The sequence below is a fragment of the Meleagris gallopavo genome, chromosome 5, assembly GCF_905368555.1.
Source record: "Meleagris gallopavo chromosome 5, MGAL_WU_HG_1.1, whole genome shotgun sequence".
In the NCBI taxonomy this organism is placed as follows: Eukaryota; Metazoa; Chordata; class Aves; order Galliformes; family Phasianidae; genus Meleagris; species Meleagris gallopavo.
The window spans coordinates 22,744,339-22,765,594 of record NC_139408.1 but is presented as its reverse complement, the minus strand read 5'-3'; the positions used below and the strand labels follow the sequence as shown (position 1 = coordinate 22,765,594).

Sequence of the window (21,256 nt, the reverse complement as noted above, 5' to 3'; positions counted from 1 at the left end):
ATATTCCTGTAGTGCTCACAGTCAGAGTAGTCATTCATCCTTGTTTATTTATTAGAAAATCCCTACAGGTCTAGGCATTTAAAATGAAGCATTAGTTACATGGAATACAGGCCCTCAGAGTCCAGAAGTTGTTGGATATATTGCAGAGGTGGACTGGAGCCAGCAGTGACCCAGTGACCTCTGCAGTAGGTGCTGGTATGGATGTGAGACACTGGCAGGGCAGTTGTAATCATGAGCCAACCTTCTCAACATAGTTAGCAGGATAGAGTCCAACGTGGCCAGTGAGAAGTCGGCCCTTGCACCATCCCTGCTCATCTTCCTCACTAATCTTCATTAGTTCTTCACCTACAAGCAAAGACAGTTATTAGGAAGCAGCTTTGGAAAAGGTAGCATGGCATTTGCTTTTTTGTGAACTCTGAGGGAAAAGACCTGTTGGCCTGAGTCACCACACCTTTTCCCCTTTATCACACTCAGCATCAGTTTAATTTTGTCCACAGTTATTGACCTCTTCATTAGCTGTTGTCAGTATCATCCCCTTGGCCCAGGGGATTCCTCAATGGAAGTTTTTTTTTGTTCCCAGTAGTTCTACTCAGTTTCCTTTCCCCAGAAGTACTTAGATGCTAAAGGGAGCAGAAGGCTCAGGTTTTCTTTTTCACCAGCTCCTCTGTAGCAGATGGGAAAGAAATTTAAGAAGCTGCTAAGCTCTGGCTGGTAGGGGCCAAAATGGCTATTCTGTGATAGACCATCTAGCTTGACCAGAAAAGCATGCAATCAGCTTCTTTCTCAGACTATGACCAGGAAAGACTACGACTTTTAACCTCTCCATATCTACTTCAGGGAAGGGCAGAAAGGACCCTTTCTCCATCAGTAGGAGAGCCATACATCTGCCAGAAAGTCTTCTGCATCATTAAGAATATCCCACACTGGTAGAGGCTGGGAAAGAAAGTCATCTGCTATTAAACTTAAGCCCTACTGGTCCATGCTTGCCAGAGCAGATTCAGAAGATGGATATAACAAGGCATGCCTTTTTAACCATTAGATCTGTTGGGTGGAAAGAAAGAGCAAAGAGTCAAGTTCCAGAGCACACATACTGTAAGATATTTTATAGCAAAAAAAGTTTGTTTAGTAGCTAGTTTACTAGCAGCACAGATAGTGGAGGAGCCTTGAACACAAACCTCTGCTACTGAAAGAATTCAGCACCTTTTTAGAAAGGGGCTATTCTGGAGTTGTATAGCAGAGATGCCACATAAGACAAAACAAGCAAGATTAGAGACACTCAAGATCCAGATGTTCTCTTGGGTTTGGAGATAGAACATTCAAACAAAATTTTAAGTAAAGGAAGAGAAATGGAAGGAGTCTACTTGCTTCAGCATTCTCCTCTCAATCCTCAGCTGGGAGCTAGGCTCTCCAAGCAAGAAAACCATTTTGATCAACACTTTGCATAATTTTTTTGCCAGCTGAACTGTCTTCAGTAGTTTGTCACTTAACTAGGTTCCCAAAACATCCATCTTTAGTTAATTCAAAAGGACCTTACATTAAAGAAAAGGCAAGAGGGATCTATTTTGCCACCTGGATCTGCTGCTTTCCCTATACTGTAAGCAAGACCCAAGCAAACTTCTAATAGGGCCTCACTCTCTTAATCTGAAAGGGTTGAACTGCCCAGTGTATCATCTGCCTCATTAGTTGGCAATGGGCCAGTCCACAAATACAATAATTATTAGTTCAAGGTAACATCCAGTTCTTAAGGAGCGTTCCAATCATTCACTCAGCCCAAGTGAGGACAGCAAAAGGTTAGTAAGAGATTAGTGCTTCTGTACCTGCTTTAAAGCTCAGCTCATCTGCCTCCTGTCCTGTGTAATCATACAGTGCTCGTACCCGTACACCTGGTACCTTTATGTCCTCCTCATGCCCGTTGGCATCCAGGCACTTCTTTGGAGTGTCCTCATCTGACCACTCCGAAATGTCTTCCTTCCCTCCACTGCATATGTGGAAGCAGAGAGGAAATACGATGGTAGTTAGACTTCTCTCACACACTTACTCCTTAATCCACATACCATTCCAACCTCTCAGAGACTACTATGCTATAGAACCAAGTGCAAAAGACCCAGTAGCCAAGAGAGGGGAACAGAGAAGAAGTGAGATACCAGAAGACACTGGATTTGGTTGAAAGCATAGCAATGATAGGATCCTGAGGGCTAGGAGGCAGACTCATTCTCACAGTGTTTCCATGTATGCATTTTTCATGTCTTCATCCTACTCTAGCAGACCCTCTCATTCAGGGAAGGTCAGTTCTAATGGAGAGCCCAGCTGTATCTGGAGGTATTCCAGCCAAGAAAAGGACAGGGAAGGAAAAGCCATGTCTCCCATGTTGAACAGATGCGGCTGGAATGTTATTTTCCAACTCAGAAGCAAGAGCAAAGGGGAAAAGCAGCAGAGGACAGGCACCTGGAACCCAGAAACCTTGAGGAGGCTATATTCCATACTAACTTCACAAATGTGGGTGCCCTCAGGCTGTCATAGAAGAGGCTGTTCTGCTCCTCTTGATAGAAAGACCTGTAGGTGGGCAAATAGGGCCCCTGAATCCATTAGACTGAAATGGCGTTGAAACACCTTTATATTCCCATTCTTTTCTGCCCAGTTCACTTGTGCCAGAGTTCACCTTTGAAGGCCAGGACGCTAGCAGCACAGTAGGACAGTGCTCTGTTCAGCCTCTCCCTATCCTGATTGCTTCCTGGCAAGAGAGGGCAGCTATACCCAGACTTGTCAGGCAGTATTCAGCATCATATTAGGCAAAACAAACAAACAAACCAAAACCACAAATATGCCTGCATTTAAGAAACAGTACAGCTAACTTACAAAGCTGCCAGTTTCTAACTTTCCTTACCCTGCCTAGGACAAGCAGGAATAAGCCCAGATCTCATCACTAGAAGTACCTTAAGGCAAGCACCTAATGAGACTGAGACAGTATACACTGTATACACTATAGACCAAGAAGAGCTCCTTGAAAACCTCCTTTTCTACATTGTCTTGTATTTCTTGTCCTGTGGGGCCTTGCCCAAAGGTAAGAAGTTAGAGGTCACACCTATTCAACAATGATCCTGGGCAGGACTGTATTTTTCCCCAACCTGAGGCATCCCAGAATTCAGCCCTTACCCTTGCCTTGTCTGCAGAGGAGTCTGTGAAACAACACCATCCCGTGTAGGCAAAATGCTGGTCAGTGTGACATCATCAGCCACCTTACCACTCTTTTCCTTCTTGGTGATTGGCCGCTGTGTTTCAAGGGACCATTCCTGTTCAAGGAAAGAGCAATAATACTAACAAACCATTAAGATAAAAAAGCTCTAGGCATATTTTCTGACCAATACAGGAAGGAAACAAGTGAAGAATACCAGGTTATGCTTTGTCTGTGGCTGATCAGTTAACTGGCCTTGCAGCCATATCAAGCCCACTCCTATTGAATTCCAAGCTGCAACAAGAGGGTTTGTAGGACAGGTTACAATAGGAGCTTATTCCAAGGTCCTGAGCACCATCTCATCTTCCTTGCTCTTGCAGCCAGATAAGCTGGAGTAGTTGCAGTTTAGCAGGGTTGTAAATATCCTCTTATGCAAAAAGATTGCAAAAAGCCAAAGTTTCTGAAAAGCCCGGTAACCTGAGCCTCTGATCAAGAAGTCTCACTTAAAGATCAGAGACACTAGCACAGGTTAGCCTAAAGGGACCAAATGCCAACTCTCAGACTTGAAGGGGAAAGGAAAGAGACCCAGCCTGATGCATGTCTCTGCAATACAGAACTAGCAATCCACCAATTTCAGAAAAACAGATGGTAAGAAATAGTAATAATACACTTGTGAATGCTGTGTCACCTCGAATTGAGGCCAATTCATGGCCATGCCTGGTCCATGAGTGTTACGCCACCACTTCAGGTCCTCCTGGTTGTCTGCAGCCATGATAACTTGATAGAGATCTCGGTACAGTGCTTGAAAGCTATGGCCAAGAATAGACAGAGGCATTAGTCCCTTAGTAGTTCCCCAAAGCCCAGTTAGGAAAGAGGACCTTAACTTCATGAACAGGTACACAGCTTATTAAATCCTACAAAGTTAAGGTTGCTAGAGTAATAGCTCTATTGTTTTATGTTCCTATGTTCCTCTCTAGGGAAAAAGAGCAAGCTTTACAGAAGAGTGTAGCAAGCAGGACAAGCTGTTTGGTGTGGCAGTTGCTAACATTTGATGAGCTATGCTGAGAACTGACAAATGGGCATTTAAAGAGCATGGCACATTTTATACGACAAAATATCTCTTCTCTAGGCAGGATGGGCATTGCTTGCTGAAGTAGTAGAAAGTAACAGTCTCAGTCCTCCAATTTTGATTACAGGTAGCAACATGGAGGCTTCTCATATGAAGGCTGCTCCAAAAGTAATTCCTCCTGTTTTATTGTGTTAACCTACAATACCAGAGGTAGGTATTGGTGGCACAGTAGTAGAGGTTGAATCTTCCTGCCAGTATTCCATTATATTTTGTTGCTGTGAGACAGATGATAGCAGAGGGCCAGTCTGACAAAACAGCATCTGACCTGGAAGTGCACATGAACAAAAAGTGAACACCATGTTGAAAAAAGTGGCACCCACTGACACTCATCAACACTTGCTGAACATTTATGGAGACCAAACAGTGGATATGAGCACAGTGAGGTAGTAGGCAGCACATCTCAGCAGTGGCGACAGCAAGTCACTTCCAGTGGCACATTTTTATTTTTATTTATTTTTAAAACAAGCATGGATTGTTCATTGCTAGCAAAAAATGCAGAGCTAATGGTGATGACTATGCTGAAAAACAATATTTTGTAGCTGAGAATTTGCTCTATCAAATAGTTTTATTGTATCAGATGTAGTTTCTATGGAAATAATAGAAGGCATTACTTTTGGAGCAACATGCATAGCGTAAAAGCACATACAGGACAGTATGAGAAGGGTTCAGAGACATTAAGAATCCTGCCTGGGGAACATGTACTGGTCAGTCTGAAGAGACCAAATGCCAGTTCTCTGATGAGATTGACAGAGAATCAGCAAGACCTGCTCGATGCAACTTCCTTCCTCAGACACTAGAATTAGCTCCCCTTGTCAGTGCCAAGGGCAGCACAGTCTAGCAGACCTCCCTCCTGTGCAAGGGCTGGTACCTTTCACTGGTGGAGAGGTTGAGATGCTGGTGCAAATTCAGAAACATCTCCTTGAAGAAGCACAATCGCTTGCGCTCTGCTTCCTGACAGCCCTCAAATACTTGCTCCATGTCCTCCATATAGCGGGGGTTGTAGCGATTCAGCTCTTCTAGCATCTTCTCATATTGATCCTTGCACTGTATCAACGCAGGAGGAAAGAGCTGTAGTTTAAAACATTGCCTGGAAGTCAAGCCTGTGACCCACCACCTCCCAAGCACCCTTACAAGTTCCTCCTTCCTTACTGTCCTCTTCCACAGAGGGATCTTCCACACTTTGACTCTTACGGGCAGGCAAGCAACTCACTTTGGGTAGCCAAATCTTCAACTCTGCACTGAGTGGATGCTGCACCAAATGCTCTATTTTTTTCTTCTTGATGTATTTATTAGTGAGATTTTACCCAAAAGCAAAGATATCAATCTCTTGCTCAGTCTTAGGTGCTGATATCTCAGTCTAACTCACTGAAAATCTTAAAACAGTGAGGTATCACCACCTGCAAGCCTTCATCAGGAACAGCATCACTAAGTGATAATACAACCAGTGCTTTCTCCTTGAGAACATTATTCTTGTGACCCATGTCTACTAAACACACTCACCTTCTCAGCCTCCTGAGTACACTTCTCAACACGCTCCTGCAACTTGCGCAGCTGCTCCTGAGATACAGACGAGTCTGCCTTGGCATGATTCTCCCTTGTGTGGGCTGTTTTCTCCTCCTTCCGGGCTGCATGATAGCTTTTCTTAGAAGTCTCCACCTGAGTGATGGAGTGATGCAGAGAAAATTATGACCACATATTATTATGACCACAGAGATCCTCCATTTGTCAGAGAGAACACAGTAATATTTCATTTCAGTCAGTGGCAATTGTTTCAGGACAACCCAACAGAAATGCTAATTTGGTATTTAGCCAACCATGCTCTAAAGGAAACAGGTACCTCCAAAAGATTTATTTTAGTGCTAATTTGCCATGGAAGAAAACCAAGCCTGTTACCAAAGCCTTTATCCAAAGGAAGGAAGCTACAAGACCAAGACACCAGCTAGGTATCCTTCCCCTGGCATTCTCTGTGAGCACCACCTGGACCACCCTCATCCCTTTTTCCCCATTCACACTTTGCTCACATCTTTCATCTTCTTCACCCAGGGCTTCTGAGCCTTGCGGAACCCATCCTCTGCCTCCTTTGTTTCCTTGAAGCCCCCAATTATTTGCTTGTGGTAAGCTTCCTTCTGCCAGGCCTTGATCTTATCTGAATCTTCACCAGCCAGGTGGTTCCTGACAACTAAGTGAATTTCACTTAGTTTGTCTGCAGCTGTCAAAAATGCATGCCAGGCCTTCTCCAGAGTGCCATACTGTGGACCTGCAAGAACAAGCAGAGACACACTTATGCCTCCTGCCCATAGACACAAAGAAAAAAAAAAAAAAAAGACAACACAAGAAACATTCCTTTTCTCCTACATGCATCTCTTTGGGGTCACTTCCATAACTCTACATCACAAGTCAGCATAGACTTGGTCTCCATACAGTTCCCAAAAGCAGCTGTCTAGCTGGCTGTCACAGCTGCCTGATAGAGGCACTTCTTTTGAGCAGCCTTCACCACCTCAGGCAGTGCCTGCCAAGGGAGTGCTTCCGTATGAAGTTTTCTTCACATCTGGCCTGAGCTTCAGTTTGTGCCACTGAAGCACAGTATTGTTGTTACTCTTTCACTGGAGGAGAAAGATAGGTGACGCTGAGCTATTTTTAAAATGGGAGACCTCCAGCTTGATTTAAGGCTTGGACTGGTTAAGGACTTACTAGATTAAGTAACCAAAATATCTAACAGCATTGAGAAAGAAGGCTTCTTAAAGTGAATTAAAGGATAGGGTAGGAAAAAAAAAAAAAAAAAAAGATAGTCAAAGAATTTGCCTCCCTTCCTGTAGGTGGGAAGCCTGTCCCACAGCCTCAACTCAGCAAGACAGACCACTCCAGGAACAGAGTGCAATTACTACATCCTGTTCCCAGCTCAACCTGCCAGATTTACCTTTCTCCACATTGGTCCTCCACTTTCGGGACCACTCTGTTAGCTGCTGGGCATAGTTCTTCTCTATTTTGGCTCGCTCCTGGAAGCAGGAGATTAAGTCATTGCAGAGCCGGTAGCCATCATCCACCCGCTTCACTGTCCGCCTGTAGTTTCCAGCCTGAAATTTCACAAAACATTTGTACTGTACTGATGTTCATACTCCTTCAGAACAGACAGCAGCAGGCCAAGCATCACAGTGAAAGGGAGCACCACTCTCTTGAAAGCAGTAACTTGGCTCAGACCTGCCTCTGGCACTCTGATCTCAGATAGGCAGATCAGTGGAAGGATGCTCTGCTTACCTCTCACTGCTCAGATCAGTATCACCTGTACAAGAACCTCCCTACAGTTCCTCCCTTCCACTCCCTAAGAGCAACAAGTCACTCATAAACATGAAACTCAAACCCTTAATTCCGCAGATGGAAGGTAAGATGACATTCCTACCTCCCTCACACCCCAGTTATCTTTCCTTACCTCCCAGAAACTACCTTCAGGAGCCTCCCCACCAGCATCATCTTCTGATGACATCACACTTGTTTTCTTGCAGCAGAGAATTTTTGCAGATTTTAGTTAAGCTGAGGAGAGAAGGAAAAAAAATTTAATATGGCACTGTCTGAACCTTCGCAGAGACCACAGTTCTCCGTGACTTAGCTAGAGAAATCTCACTTAATGTCCTGCAGACAAACACTGCCATCACTGCACCTCCAGCAGTAGATGGCTGTATATGGTAGAAATGCCCAAGATTGAACCTGCCTGCTGTTTCCCTCCCTGCAGAGGAACAGCCTCCTTGGCAGTCCAGGAGCACATTTGGAAAGAATGTTGCAGAAGACCATCTTGCTAAACCTCAGCTATAGGAATCCCAGAAATGCTGGTGAATCCAACATTTCTCAGCAGCAGTCACCTCTGAAGAGATTCTTTTCTTCACCAAGGCTCACAGAATGGTAGCAAAAGCTACAGAAATAGAGGTAGCTAGAACCATTTTAAAGTCTTCTGTCATAAGAGATGACTCCAGCATCCCAGTATGAGATTCAGGACTACAGCTGACTGGAAATAGTGATGCTGGGCAGTCAGGCATGTCTTGAATGGGGAGGAGCCCTACAAATTGCCCATTGGCTCAGTTGCGCTCGAGTAAAACTACAGAAATATGCTGAAGCAAATCCAGTCAGGGGAAGGCACTGCAGCATGCATGCCAGTTACTCAGCCATGCCACTTCCCTAGGAATCTCTCTGTAAAGCTGGCACAGCCCACCACTGCACTAGGGTCAAAATCCAGGCAAGGAGTTGAAAAGTGATTCTCATTCTGTTGTCTCTTTTTCCCCTGCACTGCCATTCTGCTCCTGTCAGGGTGCAACACCAAATACCTTGAGAAAGCTTCTGGGATAATCTTAGGCAAGAACAAAGAATAATGCAAAGAGACTCAAGTGTTGACACTCATATATAAACCCGCTCCATTCTAGACAAGCTTGGGTTAATCTACCATAGATGTCCTTTGCTGCCGCTTCTCCTCTTGCACATTCCTAGTTATAAAAAGCTTTCTTCACACCCCAGAGAGGTATCTGGTCATTCTGCCAGCCCACAGAGTACACAGCAAAGATGAAGAAAAATCACATCGAGAGTCCGCATCGCCCACATCTTTAAAGTCCTTTCCAGTATGCCCACTATAGCATGAGCCACATCATGAAGTGTCCCAACAAAGACTGCAGGAATTTCTTCCATTTCTTCTGGCAACAGCCTGACTTTATTTGCAGTCTCATCTTACTGACAGTAGGAAGTATATCAGTGCTGCTCCAGAAGGTTGAAGTGATGAATGTCAGTCACAGAAGCAAGTTGTTAAATAGGATGTGGTGCTCAAATGCATGAACTTTGAAGCCTGCAGAACAACTTCACCCATGCCACCACCTGTTCCCATCTTCCCTCTCCCCACCATCCCTCAGAGGGCTGCAAAGCCATCTTACTGGTTTCCAGGGCATGCAACTCCACATTAGTCCCCAGTAGCTACATACCTGAAAACGAGATGACAGGGGAGCAGCAGGAAGCTGGCAACTACGTCCTGAGCTCGAATTCTGTAAAACAGACTGGAGAGGACACAGATGGGCACAGTTAGAAAGCACTGCTTCGCTGCCTGTTCTGACACATCCCAATCCCAGTATAGACATAAGGGTGTCCCCCTTCTGCCAGCTACTAGGAGGGGCACCCTCTGATATAGCAGCTGCAGCCACTGTGCCTCCTAAGATGCCACGTTCCAACACGTAGGAGAGATGCCAGATCGCTGTGTCACAAGATCTAGCCCCAGAGGAAGTTAAAATAGAAACACTGGGGCGGGATGACAGCACTGTGCGGGAAAGGTAGCATCACAACAGCTGAGCAAAGGGAACTGCCCAAGGCAAGAAGGGCCTAAAATAAGCACACTCCCTGGGCACGGTATGTGGGGCCTGACCCCCTTCTCACTGCACACCGTCTGGTTTGGGAAACCCATTGCCTCCACGTTTAGGCTTAGCAAATTTCAGGAGAAGGGGAAGGACAGACGTATACCTTCTCCAGACCATGTTTAGTAAAGATGAAGGGCATTTATCTGTGAAACAAAGGACTCTTTAACTTTACAATTAAAAACAAGCTTGCTTTCTCCTCATGGAGAGGGATCAATTAGTTACAACTCATGAATGTTGTATCACTTTTTCCCTCCTTCCCTCCCACTCTCCCCCATCCCCACTTCTTTATCAGGAAGCAGTGAATCACAAACATGCCTTCCATCTCTTGTTTCCAGTTCAGGCTGACTATACAGTCCTAGAATTCAGAGTTAAATGTGGAAAACTTGTGTCAGTGTGTGCTTGTTTGATAGATAGTCAATAAGAATGGAGGAACTCGAATCCATTTTTTCTGCTATTTTCACGTTCAAGTTGGAAACAAAATTAAAGAAGTTGGGAATGAACTAAAGAAATTGTGAGAAATTAAATTTCTTCTACCGTTTCCACATTAAATGTGAGCCATGCTCCCTTATTTCATCCAAGTTACAAGCCCAGGTAACTGGGTTTACTATGCCTGTGATTAGCAAGTTCTGAAACATAATAGTAGCAGTGCTGAACGAGACTGAGTGTTCTTGTTGCCCTATATCCTTCACAGACAGTGGCCAAAAGCAGGTATTTTCCCCTGCTCTGAGAACAGAGCAAGCATACATGATGCCTCCATGCATATTTTCCAAGCCTCTAACCATTTGTTGACAGGAGCTTCCTGAGCTGGACGTGGCACCCATGAATTTAGAAACACTCGGTGCATTTCTCTTCCACCAACTTCTCCAATCTCATATGAGTTTTCAGCATCAACAATATCATGTAGCAAAGCATCCCACAGCTTAAGGCTCAACTTGGAACCACCACAGTAGCTAGGTGGCAGAATTAGGAAAAAAAAAAGCAGTAAAATATTTCTGCAGGTCAGTCTCCATGTCTCAAATAGCACTCAGTAGAATACACATTTAAAAAACGGTTATGTAGACTTTATAGAAGCCTAGGGAAAAGAAAAAAAAAACAGTCCTGAAAGATGGAAAAAGGTCAAAAAATGAGGACCCGTTTCTGCCAGGCTTCTGGACTTTACATAGCCCATGAGCCCATGTCAGTCAGCAGATCAAATTGGATCTGCATGCAGACACAGTGAAGGTACTTAGTAGTGCACAGAGAAGCTGAAGAACAGCTGCTGCTGTCACCCTCAGCCCAAGAAGAGCAAATAGATTGCCACTCCACCCCCTCATGCCTCGTTATTCCTGAAACATATGTGTTGTGTGCTGCCAAGAGCCCAAAACCAGGGAAAAATTGAGTTTGCCAGGAAAAACAAATAGAGAAGCATTACGCGTGCCAAGGCCTGCGGCTTGTTTTATAGCAAGGTATAGAGATGACAGTACTACCGTATGCACAGCCCAACGTAGCAGAAGCCACCATGTAATTCAGAAATGCTAACACAGCCTGCACAGGACAAGCAGTATAGCTGGAGTTACGTGTGGATCGGCACCGAGACATTCTGACGCCACTGCCACCTATGCTGAGAAGAGGCTAACAACAAATTTGCACAGCTAGAGGAATGTTTATCCTTCCCCTCCTGCTTTCCTTGTTTACATCTCACAGATAAATGGTTGGAGACCTCAATGCAGCTCCTGCAAGACAAGCTTTCTGAAGGAGAGTGACCTCTTCTCTAGTCACTTTGCACCTCTGCAGAGTTACACATGAGGGCATCACTGGCACTGCTACAAACAGCAATGTCACACAGACAAAATAGATGATATAAATGATGCTTATGCAGAGCTGCAGCCTTTGCTGCTAACAATGCTAAAAAAAAAAAAAAAAAAAGAAAAAAGATACTCTCCTACTTCCCTAAAGACCTACTTTCATTTAGGAACAGCACAGTAAGTTATCCAAAAGTGGCTCTTAATCTTCAGCTGCAGGAAGGCAGAATGGCTCATGACTGATTCACTGGTGCTGAGCTCCACTGAGAGAAATGCCACTTGTCATGGCAGAGCTGTTTCCACATTTAACTGTGCTGATCTCACCCTGCTACAGTCAGTCACAGATCCCAGATGGTAATTCCCCACCCTCAGACCAAGGTGTCACACTAAAACTCTGCTTTCAAGTGCATTCATCTGGGAAGGCACTACTTGTTTTTGTTTCAAGTTTACACAACAACACTAATACAATAGGGTCTTGTTCCACAATTATAGTGCCTAGACTGGATAGTAATTACTCTTCTCAACTTCAGAAACTTTTCCCTAAGGCAGGTAAACCACAAAAATCTTGTTCCCTCTAAACCACACTCCAGTATTTCCAGGCTCCAATGCCCACAGCATCACTTCTGTGCACTGCTTGACTGCCTCCTGAGACTGACTCCCTGTATGTAAGCAATTGTTAAGTTTGCCAAGGAGCAGCCTCTGGGCCCTACAAATGCTCACAGGGCTGGTGCGTGCAGCCCTGCAGGAATTTGTCCGCAGGAACAGAGTTTGTTCATTTGCCAGGCAAGGCCTTCTGCCCGACTCTTTCCCCTTTTCCTGAGTACAAACTTAAGCACTGGATTCAGGCAGACAGAAACAAGTTTGAATTCTATTTATCCAGTAGCCAGGGCTTTGGCAGAAGGAGATTTTCATTATGGACCAATTTCTATGCGTTGCTTAGCTTAGCTTTAACACCTAGTTTTAATTAGGAACAGGCTGTTAATAACTAATTTCTCCCTTGAGAAAACAATAACACCACAAAGCAGCAGCAACTCATGTATTTGATTCCCAAAGAGTCACCTTTCCTGTATGCAGGCAGTGGTAAAGGTTTCATTTTCTCTCCAGGGCACTTCCAGTATAGGTTGCCAATAAACACTTCAATCTCAACAATCCAAATACACAGAAGTACTGACACCACCACCTCCTTCATAGAGCAGCAGGCACAAAAACCTTTCATTTTCTGTTAACTGGTTTTCAGAAAGGAACTAAAAGGCTGAAGCCAGGAGGAACTACATGACTCCATCAGCACAATGAACGGCATTGCTAGGAAGGTCCTGATGGAAAGAATGAAATGGTATGGGACAGCATTTCCTTTCCAGCCTCCCCATCCCCACAGGTAGGCACCCAACAGTTACAGTCACTGATTTAGAGCTATATCCAACAAGGTGCTCTCCAGTGGTGTAACACAGGAACACTGATAATTACAGGCGTGTTCACCTCTCTGAAGAGGGGCCAGTTCATCTGTACAGCTAGAGACTGCCAACTAATATAGATCCTCCAAGAAGCCCACATACCTAAGATAACTTCCACGCAGCAAAACATCCCTTGGAGATACTTACCCTACTGCTGCGATCGCCCTTGGTGGGGTCACCTGGCTGGTAAAGAGAAAACAAACCAGCATTTCCCAGCCACTCCCTAAGGACCGACGCCTACCAGGACTGCCTAATGCAGTTTTGAGAAAGACTGCAGATGATCTCTCCAGGCAGGGAGAGGTCAGAGAGTCATCAGGCAGAACAGTAACTGCACACAAAGGTCACTTCAGCTATGTGCAAGCCTGTTAACAGAAGCCTGTCTCCAAAACAATAATTCTCTAGAGATTGTGTAGCTGACCATTAGCAAAGTTCTCCTTGGCTATATGGAAGTATTAAAATACAGACAAGATCCTCATCCTCTTAAAGGAGGATGATTCCTTTAAGTCTGCACAATGTTTCACTGCACTGTCTGGTTTAACCTTCTTTATATTGGTCTCCTCCAAATTTATGCCAAGCTAATATCCTGTAAATAGATACCCTGCTATATAAGATACTCTTCCTCCCCCCCCTTTTTTTTTTTTTTTAACTCTTATTTTTTACATGTTCAGACAGAACAAAGTACCTTCCATATCCATTAGCTACTCCTTGTTCAGTTCTCAGAGGCCAATGCTACAGGACAAGCTTCTACCAGCACATCATTGCTGATCTAAAAGTTAAGATTCCTAACCAACATAGCTGTACCAGGCAGAAACCACTCCACCAAGAAAAATTTCCTTTTCTACTTCCATAGGATGTAGGAGATCTCTAATATTAAAGGAGCACAGATCTGTCCTGGTTAACATAACAGTATGAGATAATATTAATTTAAAAAAAAAAGCGTGTTGGGCTATCAAGGTCCATGCTATTTTTTCCTCAAAGTTGTTCTTCCTATGAGAAAGTTTGCTTATAATTGCTGTATGTTTACAACAGTTGCTGGAATAATCTTGACATGCGTGCTGCAGCTATATTTAACAGGCAGCTTCAAATAAGAGCAGAGGAAAGACTGATAAAGAGCTACCAGAAACTGCGCTACAGTAGCCTGATTTCTTAGCTTAGTGAACAGAGGACCTGTTTCACACAATCAGCTTGCCTGCTTCCCAGTTCTCACAGAGCCAGAGAAGGCACTGTCAGAGCAAGGTGTTAACCCATGCAGACAGAGTGCCTTCAAGCTCAACTGTCCCACTGTCCAAGCCTCTTCAGCTGCTTGCTTTCACACTGCCTACTTCCTATCCTGTTGCATCAGTCTCTGCAAATAGATGCGAAGCTTCCCAGCAAATTCGTGCATCAGCAACTCACTTTTGTTGCTATTCTCTTCTGCTTAACTGTTGTAAATAAGCTATTTCTTACTAAATTACAGTAAAAGCTATATCTCTTCTCAACAGTCTCAATCTGCACTAAATTCGAACAGTTTTTCCCAATACTTAATCTACTTTCACCTGATTACATTTTTTCTGCACTCTAGACAAGATCAATAGTCCATCCTGTAGAACAGTTGCCTGTAACTTAAGGTATCTCTGATCACAACAGCAGGCTGAGGCAGTTCTCCATTTCCATTCAGGCTTTAAGTACAGTTGTTTTTTGTTTAGAACTTTATGTGAAAAACAATGATTCAAACCCCATCCTCATCCAATGCAGAGTAAAAAACAGGGGAAATACTAGGGTAATAGTGTCTTTTCCCAACTAAACAAAACCGTGGCTACTCCATGTCAATAGAGCATTTTCCTCCTGTGATTGAGTCACCTTGTAACCCCAGAGCAAGGATCAAGTTCACTTGAATGTATTAAGAAGTCTTAAGGTAGCAGTCATTTGCAATCAAGCAACCTTCAGAAGAAGCCAGTTGCTCCAATCTAGTACTAAGCTTTCAGTGGTGCCTTGCTTCAGGACTGCATAGTACACCATAATCTCCAAACAACTGTGTCTCCTCCTTCCTTCCATTTGAAAGTAGCACTTTTTTTTTTTAAGCACAGCTGCAGTTCTACATACCTCTGTATATAAAGTAAATTCTTGGCTTCACTTTATAAAACTTAGAGTTCTGCTTGTCTCTTAGAAGGGGGAACGGGAGATGAAGTTGGCAAGCATCTTGCCATTTTGATAAAGTATATAGCAATCACATGCCCAATGACTTCCAAATACAGCATTTCTTCATCTCTGGTTGTATCAAGAAGGTATTGGGTTTCCTTGATAAAAGCTAGTTTACTGAAACTATCTATTAGAAAGAATTGTAAAATCATTTAGGTTGGAAGAAAGACTCTTGAGATCACTAAGTGCAACCATCAACCTAACACTTCCATGTTGACCACTAAAACATGTCCCCAAGCACCACATCTCTTAAATATCTCCAGGGACATCGTTTTCACCCCTTCCCCGAGCAGGCCATTCCAATAGCTGATCACCTGATATTCACAAAGTAGTTTTCCCCAACATCCAACTTAAATCTTGCCAGCTCAACTTGAGGCTGTCTCCTCACATCATATCACGTTACCTGAGAAGAGTGACTGATACCCTCCTCACTGCAGCCTCCTCTCAAGTAGTTGTAGAGTGATGAGGTCTTTCTTCAGCCTTTTGTTCTCTAGGTTAAAAACCCCCAGTTCTTCAACATATCTTCTCTAGTCCCTTAGCCAGCTTTATTGCTTTGATGAATGTTTCTGTTCCAAATATTCATATAATGCAGGCAAGAACCTGAATAATCATCAAGATATTTCTAAGTTCATTCAATTCCCTGCTCAGTCCCAAACAGGCTCTACAGAAAAGAATACTAGCAGCTTTTTGAACAGCAAGTGGGAATAAGGTAAGATTCAGTACTAGTATATCTCTTATGTTAGAGGAAGAGGTAAAGCATCATATTCATTTTTTTCTAGTTTATGCTGTGGGCAGTTCCTCCACTTTGCTGATAGCAAGGCTCTTTGCTCACGTTTTGCCAATAGAGCTAGGTTTACTTAATTTCTTCCTCACAGGAAAGCCTAAGCAACATAAACATGTAACTGTAAGGCAAGACTCATATATACAACATAAGAGTAAAGCAGGCTGCAGTACCATATGAAGTGGCAAGACTATTGGCATGTAGTTACATAGGGTTACTTTGCGGAGTTTTTTTGGGGGGGGTAAGAAGCATGTTGGAGGAAAAAGAAAACATTATTTGCTTTGGGGAAGTAGAGAGAATATTCATTAGATTCCCTTCCAAGCAACTCCAGGTCCTAGAAGCTTATAGCAGATTCAATCACTTCATAGTCCATTCCCAAAGATAACTGTATCTATGACATATTCTCTAGAGATATGCATTGAAAACAAGGCTGAAAAAGGACAGCCATTAAGAACTGGCCTGCAATGTGAATATCTGTACTTTGCCCATTCTCCCTGGAGATCCTTGCTGTAACTTTTGTCTACTTTCATATTAACTGCACAGAATCTGGTGTTTGTTTTCAGTCTCTTCAGCCCTTTTCAAATAAGTTTTTAGATATCAACTTGAAGAACAAGTCTATAAATATCTTTCATATTTCAGGTGTTATCAACAAAATCCCACAAGAATACAAAAGAATGTGACAGTCAGTGCAATGTGCATATATTACAGAACAGATTCCAATTGCTGAGCATCACTGGAATGTCATTTGCTTCCACAGCACACACAGAATCATATAGATTTCAGTTTCCGATCCTCAAACTGAAACTGACATGTGAGGAAAGCACACCAGGAATGTTAAAAAAAAATAAAAATAAAAAAAATCAGAGCACAAACAGAGCAATCTCCCCCTCGTGGCTTCCAGAAGCAGCTCCTATCCCACAGCTCAAAAACCTAGTTTTTTTTTTTTGATTGTTGTTTGTGCTGGGGTAGAAGCCTGCAGGAGTCAACATCCAGATTTCACAGATGTTACCAGGCAGTGGGGTAAGCAGTGCTGGTACAAGAAAGGGCTGACTGAAAAACACCAAGAAACTGAAAAGTATTTACAATCATTCAAGAAGTGAAATATACTCATCTTCTCTCAGTCCTCAATGAAAGTTTCTTGTCCTTGTCAGAACCAGGCATCAAGTCTATTTGCTCTGCTCAGCAAATGCAAGAGAGGCTTGTCTCAGCAGCAAGGATACTGAGGGAGAGGAGGAAGTTAATGCCCACAGATAATCATTTATAGGTGACTGAAAAAGTTGACCATGTTCCCAATAGCCAAGAGGCAAGTACCATACCTTCCTGAACACAGACGAGACACAGCTTGGGCACACTCATAGCATGGACAGAGCTGAAGAGTTGCTGACAGTTTTGTTGTCTGCAGCAATTCTAACTCTCTTAGCCTAGAAAATTTGTCTGACAGGTCATGATGAACAACTGTAGTACAGGAGAATGTGAAATCCTCACAAGCCTAATGCCTCTGGATACAGGCCCGCACTACTAGACAGATCTCCCACATACCCCTTCTGTACTCTGCAATGCTTGGTGACAACCACTAGATTTAACAAACAAATTCCAACTATCACAAGTCTGAAAGGCTCTTTCTCATTGTGCCATTCTGACAGGAGCAACTACTGACGCTGAAATGTGATTAGGATAGCAGTCACACGTATTGCCTCACAGCAGTACCCACATTTCAGCTTGGAGGAACATGAAGCTATTGTACCAGTCACCAAAACAAAGCAGGATGATTACAGCAGGGGTCACACCAGACTCTCTGCACTGACTTTACACTGTCTGCTGGAAAAGCTTCTGCCCCCACGGCCAGAAAGTATTTGGATGTTAATTAAACTTAGTGATCACTATGCCACAAGGTAGCAGGCAAAAAATTGCCACCTGAACAGCTTCTGAACTGCCCTAAAGGACGCAGAGCTCTTCTGCTACTTTTCAAAGAGCTAAAGCTCAAATTCTCTGTGAAAAACTCCAGGTATACTAGTCACATTTTCTCTCATCCACTGAAGTTTTTTCTATTTAATCTCTCTGACACAGCTCCCTGTTATACAGCACCATCTACACCCATCGTGCTAAATAAGTGGTGATAAAATAGCTTGCCTGATCAAAAAGTCTGTTCTAGGAAGATAAGAGCCCCTCAAAGGGCTTGAACAGCTCTGCTATTGTTTAGGCATTTCCCCGTGAACTCTCATGAGCAGCCTAAATTCACATATTGCTGATCAGCTGATGGAAAAAAATAGAGGCAGTTTATTATTGCTCTCTAATCAAGAGCATAGTTTTTTCCACTCAGGCTGTAGGCAGATACTTTTAGCTTTTGAGGTCCCCAGTTCAATCCCTGGATGGCAGCCATCACATGAACCAAATGGTTCAAGCCCTCGAGATGGCCAGAATAATGCAAATACAGTATATGCCACCCTGAAACACAGTAAGAGCTTCTAACAGAAGTTCATCATGCCCTCATGTTGTGCCCAATCTGTTCTCGGTTTTGTAGTTATCTCCAAGGAACAGTAATCACATTACAAATATACCTGACTGTACCTTGGAATTTGTTTCTAGAATTTTTTTTTTTTTTTTTTTTTTTTTTTTTTTTTTTTTTTTGAAGCTTGTGCTCCTCCATGGTAAGAGCAGAAGTTTCAAGCTAGTTCTCATATAATCCACAACCCAGAATGACTAAAATGCATCAGTCACTGTCCTGGTGAAAACTCAGTCTGGGCCCTCAAGATTTTCAGGCTCTTATGACCTGGTTATGCACACAGTTTGCCAAGGACCTGCAGCATGTCAGCCCAGCCCAGCCCCATCAGACCCTTATTCACTTGTTGAAGCCCGATAGTGGAGCTCCAGGCAGCAGCTGTACCTGACTGACAGTGACATTACCACATGTCACAGCCTGAGAAGTGAGACAGTATTTGTGGAACAAGTGCAAGCAAGCCATAGAAGCTCAGACACTTGAAAAAGGAAAAAAAAAACAACCACAAAAGAAAACCAGAAAGAGCCAATAAAACAATCCAATACAGTGGGCACAGCTAGAGAAGGCAGGAAACAAGTAGTCCAGCTCACAGCCATTCTGTTCAGAGCTGCAACTGGAAGTACCATCTAGCAAATATTTTAGGAGACTTCTCACAAGGCACTATAATTAACACAAAACTCTGTCAAAGAACAGATTGCCTTGCAGAGTACAGTGTAAACCTCATGGAAAGGTGAATCCTGCCCAAAAAAGGAATGTGCTCAGTTACGTAATGCACGGGGAGAAGCTCCATTTTGACTCCACCCAGAAAGCAGCTCACCTGGAGTGAAGAGCAGCTGAACCCTGTCATTTTAGCCCACACACTACAGAGGTGCATTCTGCTCCCATTACGCACCAAGAAACGAGAAACATTTCAGTTGTCGTAGGGCTCAACCACTTCTCAGTGACATCTGAATTCCAGGGTGGAGCGGGAGGCTCTGCTAGGACTTTGCATCACAATCAATTACCATAGTATCAGAAATTCCTTCGTGCAAATTAGATTGGCAGTGAAGCTGAAAGGAAGAGGCTCTTGTCTCATTGCTAAAAATTGGGAGCACCCACTGGGAATGGAGCTTACACATGAATGAAGAGGCCACAGCACGTGTCCAGAGGTGGCCAGCTGACCTCCTCCTCACCACCCCACCTGGGGAAGACGCAAAGCTTTTAGAACTGAGGCAAGCAAAGAACACATAGTTGGCACAGAAAGTTGTGAAACTGGTTAATGCATTTGGGCCACGCTAACTTCACTTATTGATGGTCTTGTAGAGATGGCAGATCCCTCCTCCCGCGAGCAGCAACAAATCACAGACCGAGCGCTGGCTATTCAGGCCCACTAATACCTTCGTGTTTATCAGCTTTCTCCTGCCCAGGGCAGGCAGGACACGGTAACCTCCCCAGCACCGCCCGGCTCTGCCCGCCGTGACACCGAGTCCGCAGCCTCCCGCCGGACGGGGAAGGAGAGGACAGCCCGTTCCTCCCCGGCGGGCTCACCGCAAGGAGACGACGAGAGCCCCCCGCGCCCGGGCCCCAGCGAGGCCCCTTCCCCCGGGGAAGCCGCTCTGCCCCTCAGCCACAACGCCGCCGGAGCCCGCGGCTCCAGTTTCAGAGTGGGAAGCGGCCCACGGCGTAGCCGACACAAAGGGGCCCCTGTCCCCGCCGCGGAGCGGAGGCGTCGCCTGCGGAGAGAGGCGGGCGGGGAGCGGGGCGGCCCGCCGAACCCCCAGCGGTGCGAGCTGCCGGGCACCCGATAAAGGTCAGATCGGCGGCCGGGCCGCGCGGGGCTCTGCCGAGAGCCTCCCCCAGCCTCACGGCAGCCCGCCGAGCCTCGCCGCGCCTGGAGGCAGCGCCTCACGCAGCCGCCTCCTCTCCACGAGGAAACTTTTCCCTTGCTGCCGCCGCCAAGAGTCCGGCGCTCCGCAGAGAGCCGGCCCAAAGCCGGCCGGGCGGAGGACACCTCGCTTACCTCGCCGGCAGCACAGTACGGCACGGCCCGGCGGTCAGCAGGCACCTGGGCCGAGCGGGACGGGTCCTCCCCTATTTCAGCCGCGGGACGCGGGGGCTCCCGCCCCGCCCCCAGCGGGCTGCCGGCGGGGCGGGCCCGGCGCTAGGGGCAGCCCGCTGGCGGCGGGGCAGCGCCGAAGAGGCTCCCTCTGCTCCGCCCTCTCCCGATCCAACTAACGGGCCCTGCCCGGGCAGGTGGGGGCAGCGCCGCGGGTACTCCCTCGGTGCCGGGAGCTGGGTGACCGGGAGCCGTGCGGGACAGCCGGGAGGGGACGGAGCCTCGCTCGTAGGAGGCGGGAGGTGCTGGGCCGAGTGCCCCCGTCATGGCGGGCGCCTGAGGGGGTGGGAGGCGGCTCTGTGTGGAGGCCGGAGGTTCCCTGAGCCCCGATCTCCTCGGAGCCCGTCCCTGCGTTCTGGATGAGGCACAGGTCGCTCTCCTGGAGGTGGGCAGCAGCTTAGCACGGCGGCCCGTCTCTCGGCCCGCTCCCGCAGAGCTGACTGTTTACTTTCTCCTCTAGAAACCTTTCCCTAAGTAACCCAGACTCATCTTTCAATGTCCCGGTCGAAGCCAGCTTTTTCGCAGTACCAGGGGCTGCGGGCCAGAGTTTCCATCCCCAGCGCCAGGCCTGGGTGGGGTTTGCCATGACGCTGGGGCAGAACTCACAGTGGAGCTGCAGGGCCATGCTGGCCCCTCTCACCACTTCCAAAAGTCCTCAGAGTTGGCTCCAGGGACCAGCTGTGTGTTCGTGGTGATGTTTATTCAATCAGCAGAGAAAGGAAAGAGAGAGAGGAAAAAGCATGCTATATATCTGCACTCTTGCCTCTGGAGTCCCTTCCCAGTGGGACTGG

The 21,256-nt window shown here is 45.6% G+C and overlaps 1 protein-coding gene across 4 annotated transcripts; it reads right to left on the bottom strand.

The window, feature by feature from the left end:
* Positions 1 to 32: 32 nt before the first annotated feature.
* On the bottom strand, positions 33 to 20,527 carry PACSIN3 (protein kinase C and casein kinase substrate in neurons 3). Of its 4 annotated transcripts, none has more exons than XM_085224692.1 (12): positions 20,370 to 20,527; positions 9,257 to 9,328; positions 7,729 to 7,829; positions 7,219 to 7,375; positions 6,323 to 6,558; positions 5,802 to 5,957; positions 5,170 to 5,345; positions 3,861 to 3,981; positions 3,154 to 3,290; positions 2,488 to 2,553; positions 1,818 to 1,978; positions 33 to 345 (listed from the first exon to the last, which is right to left on the bottom strand). In XM_085224692.1, exons 3-12 carry the CDS (start codon positions 7,780 to 7,782, stop codon positions 230 to 232), a joined length of 1,380 nt encoding a protein of 459 aa, XP_085080818.1. In that variant the 5' UTR covers positions 7,783 to 7,829; positions 9,257 to 9,328; positions 20,370 to 20,527; the 3' UTR covers positions 33 to 229. The 4 variants fall into 4 exon arrangements, with proteins under 4 accessions (XP_085080818.1, XP_085080819.1, XP_085080820.1 ...); XM_085224693.1 differs by having other exon boundaries at positions 3,160 to 3,290; XM_085224694.1 differs by lacking the exon at positions 2,488 to 2,553.
* Positions 20,528 to 21,256: the final 729 nt, after the last annotated feature.

What these genes read in the sequence shown, in the direction of transcription:
- PACSIN3 (XM_085224692.1), bottom strand. Translation starts at nt 7,782, where the DNA reads ATGTCATCAGAAGATGATGCTGGTGGGGAGGCTCCTGAAGGTAGTTTC. An exon ending in AACCTCTCCACCAGTGAAAG is followed by an intron (nt 3,982 to 5,169) that starts GTACCAGCCCTT and finishes TCTTGGCCATAG; the next exon opens with CTTTCAAGCACTGTACCGAG. An exon ending in AGGGCACCCACATTTGTGAA is followed by an intron (nt 1,979 to 2,487) that starts GTTAGTATGGAA and finishes CCACATATGCAG; the next exon opens with TGGAGGGAAGGAAGACATTT.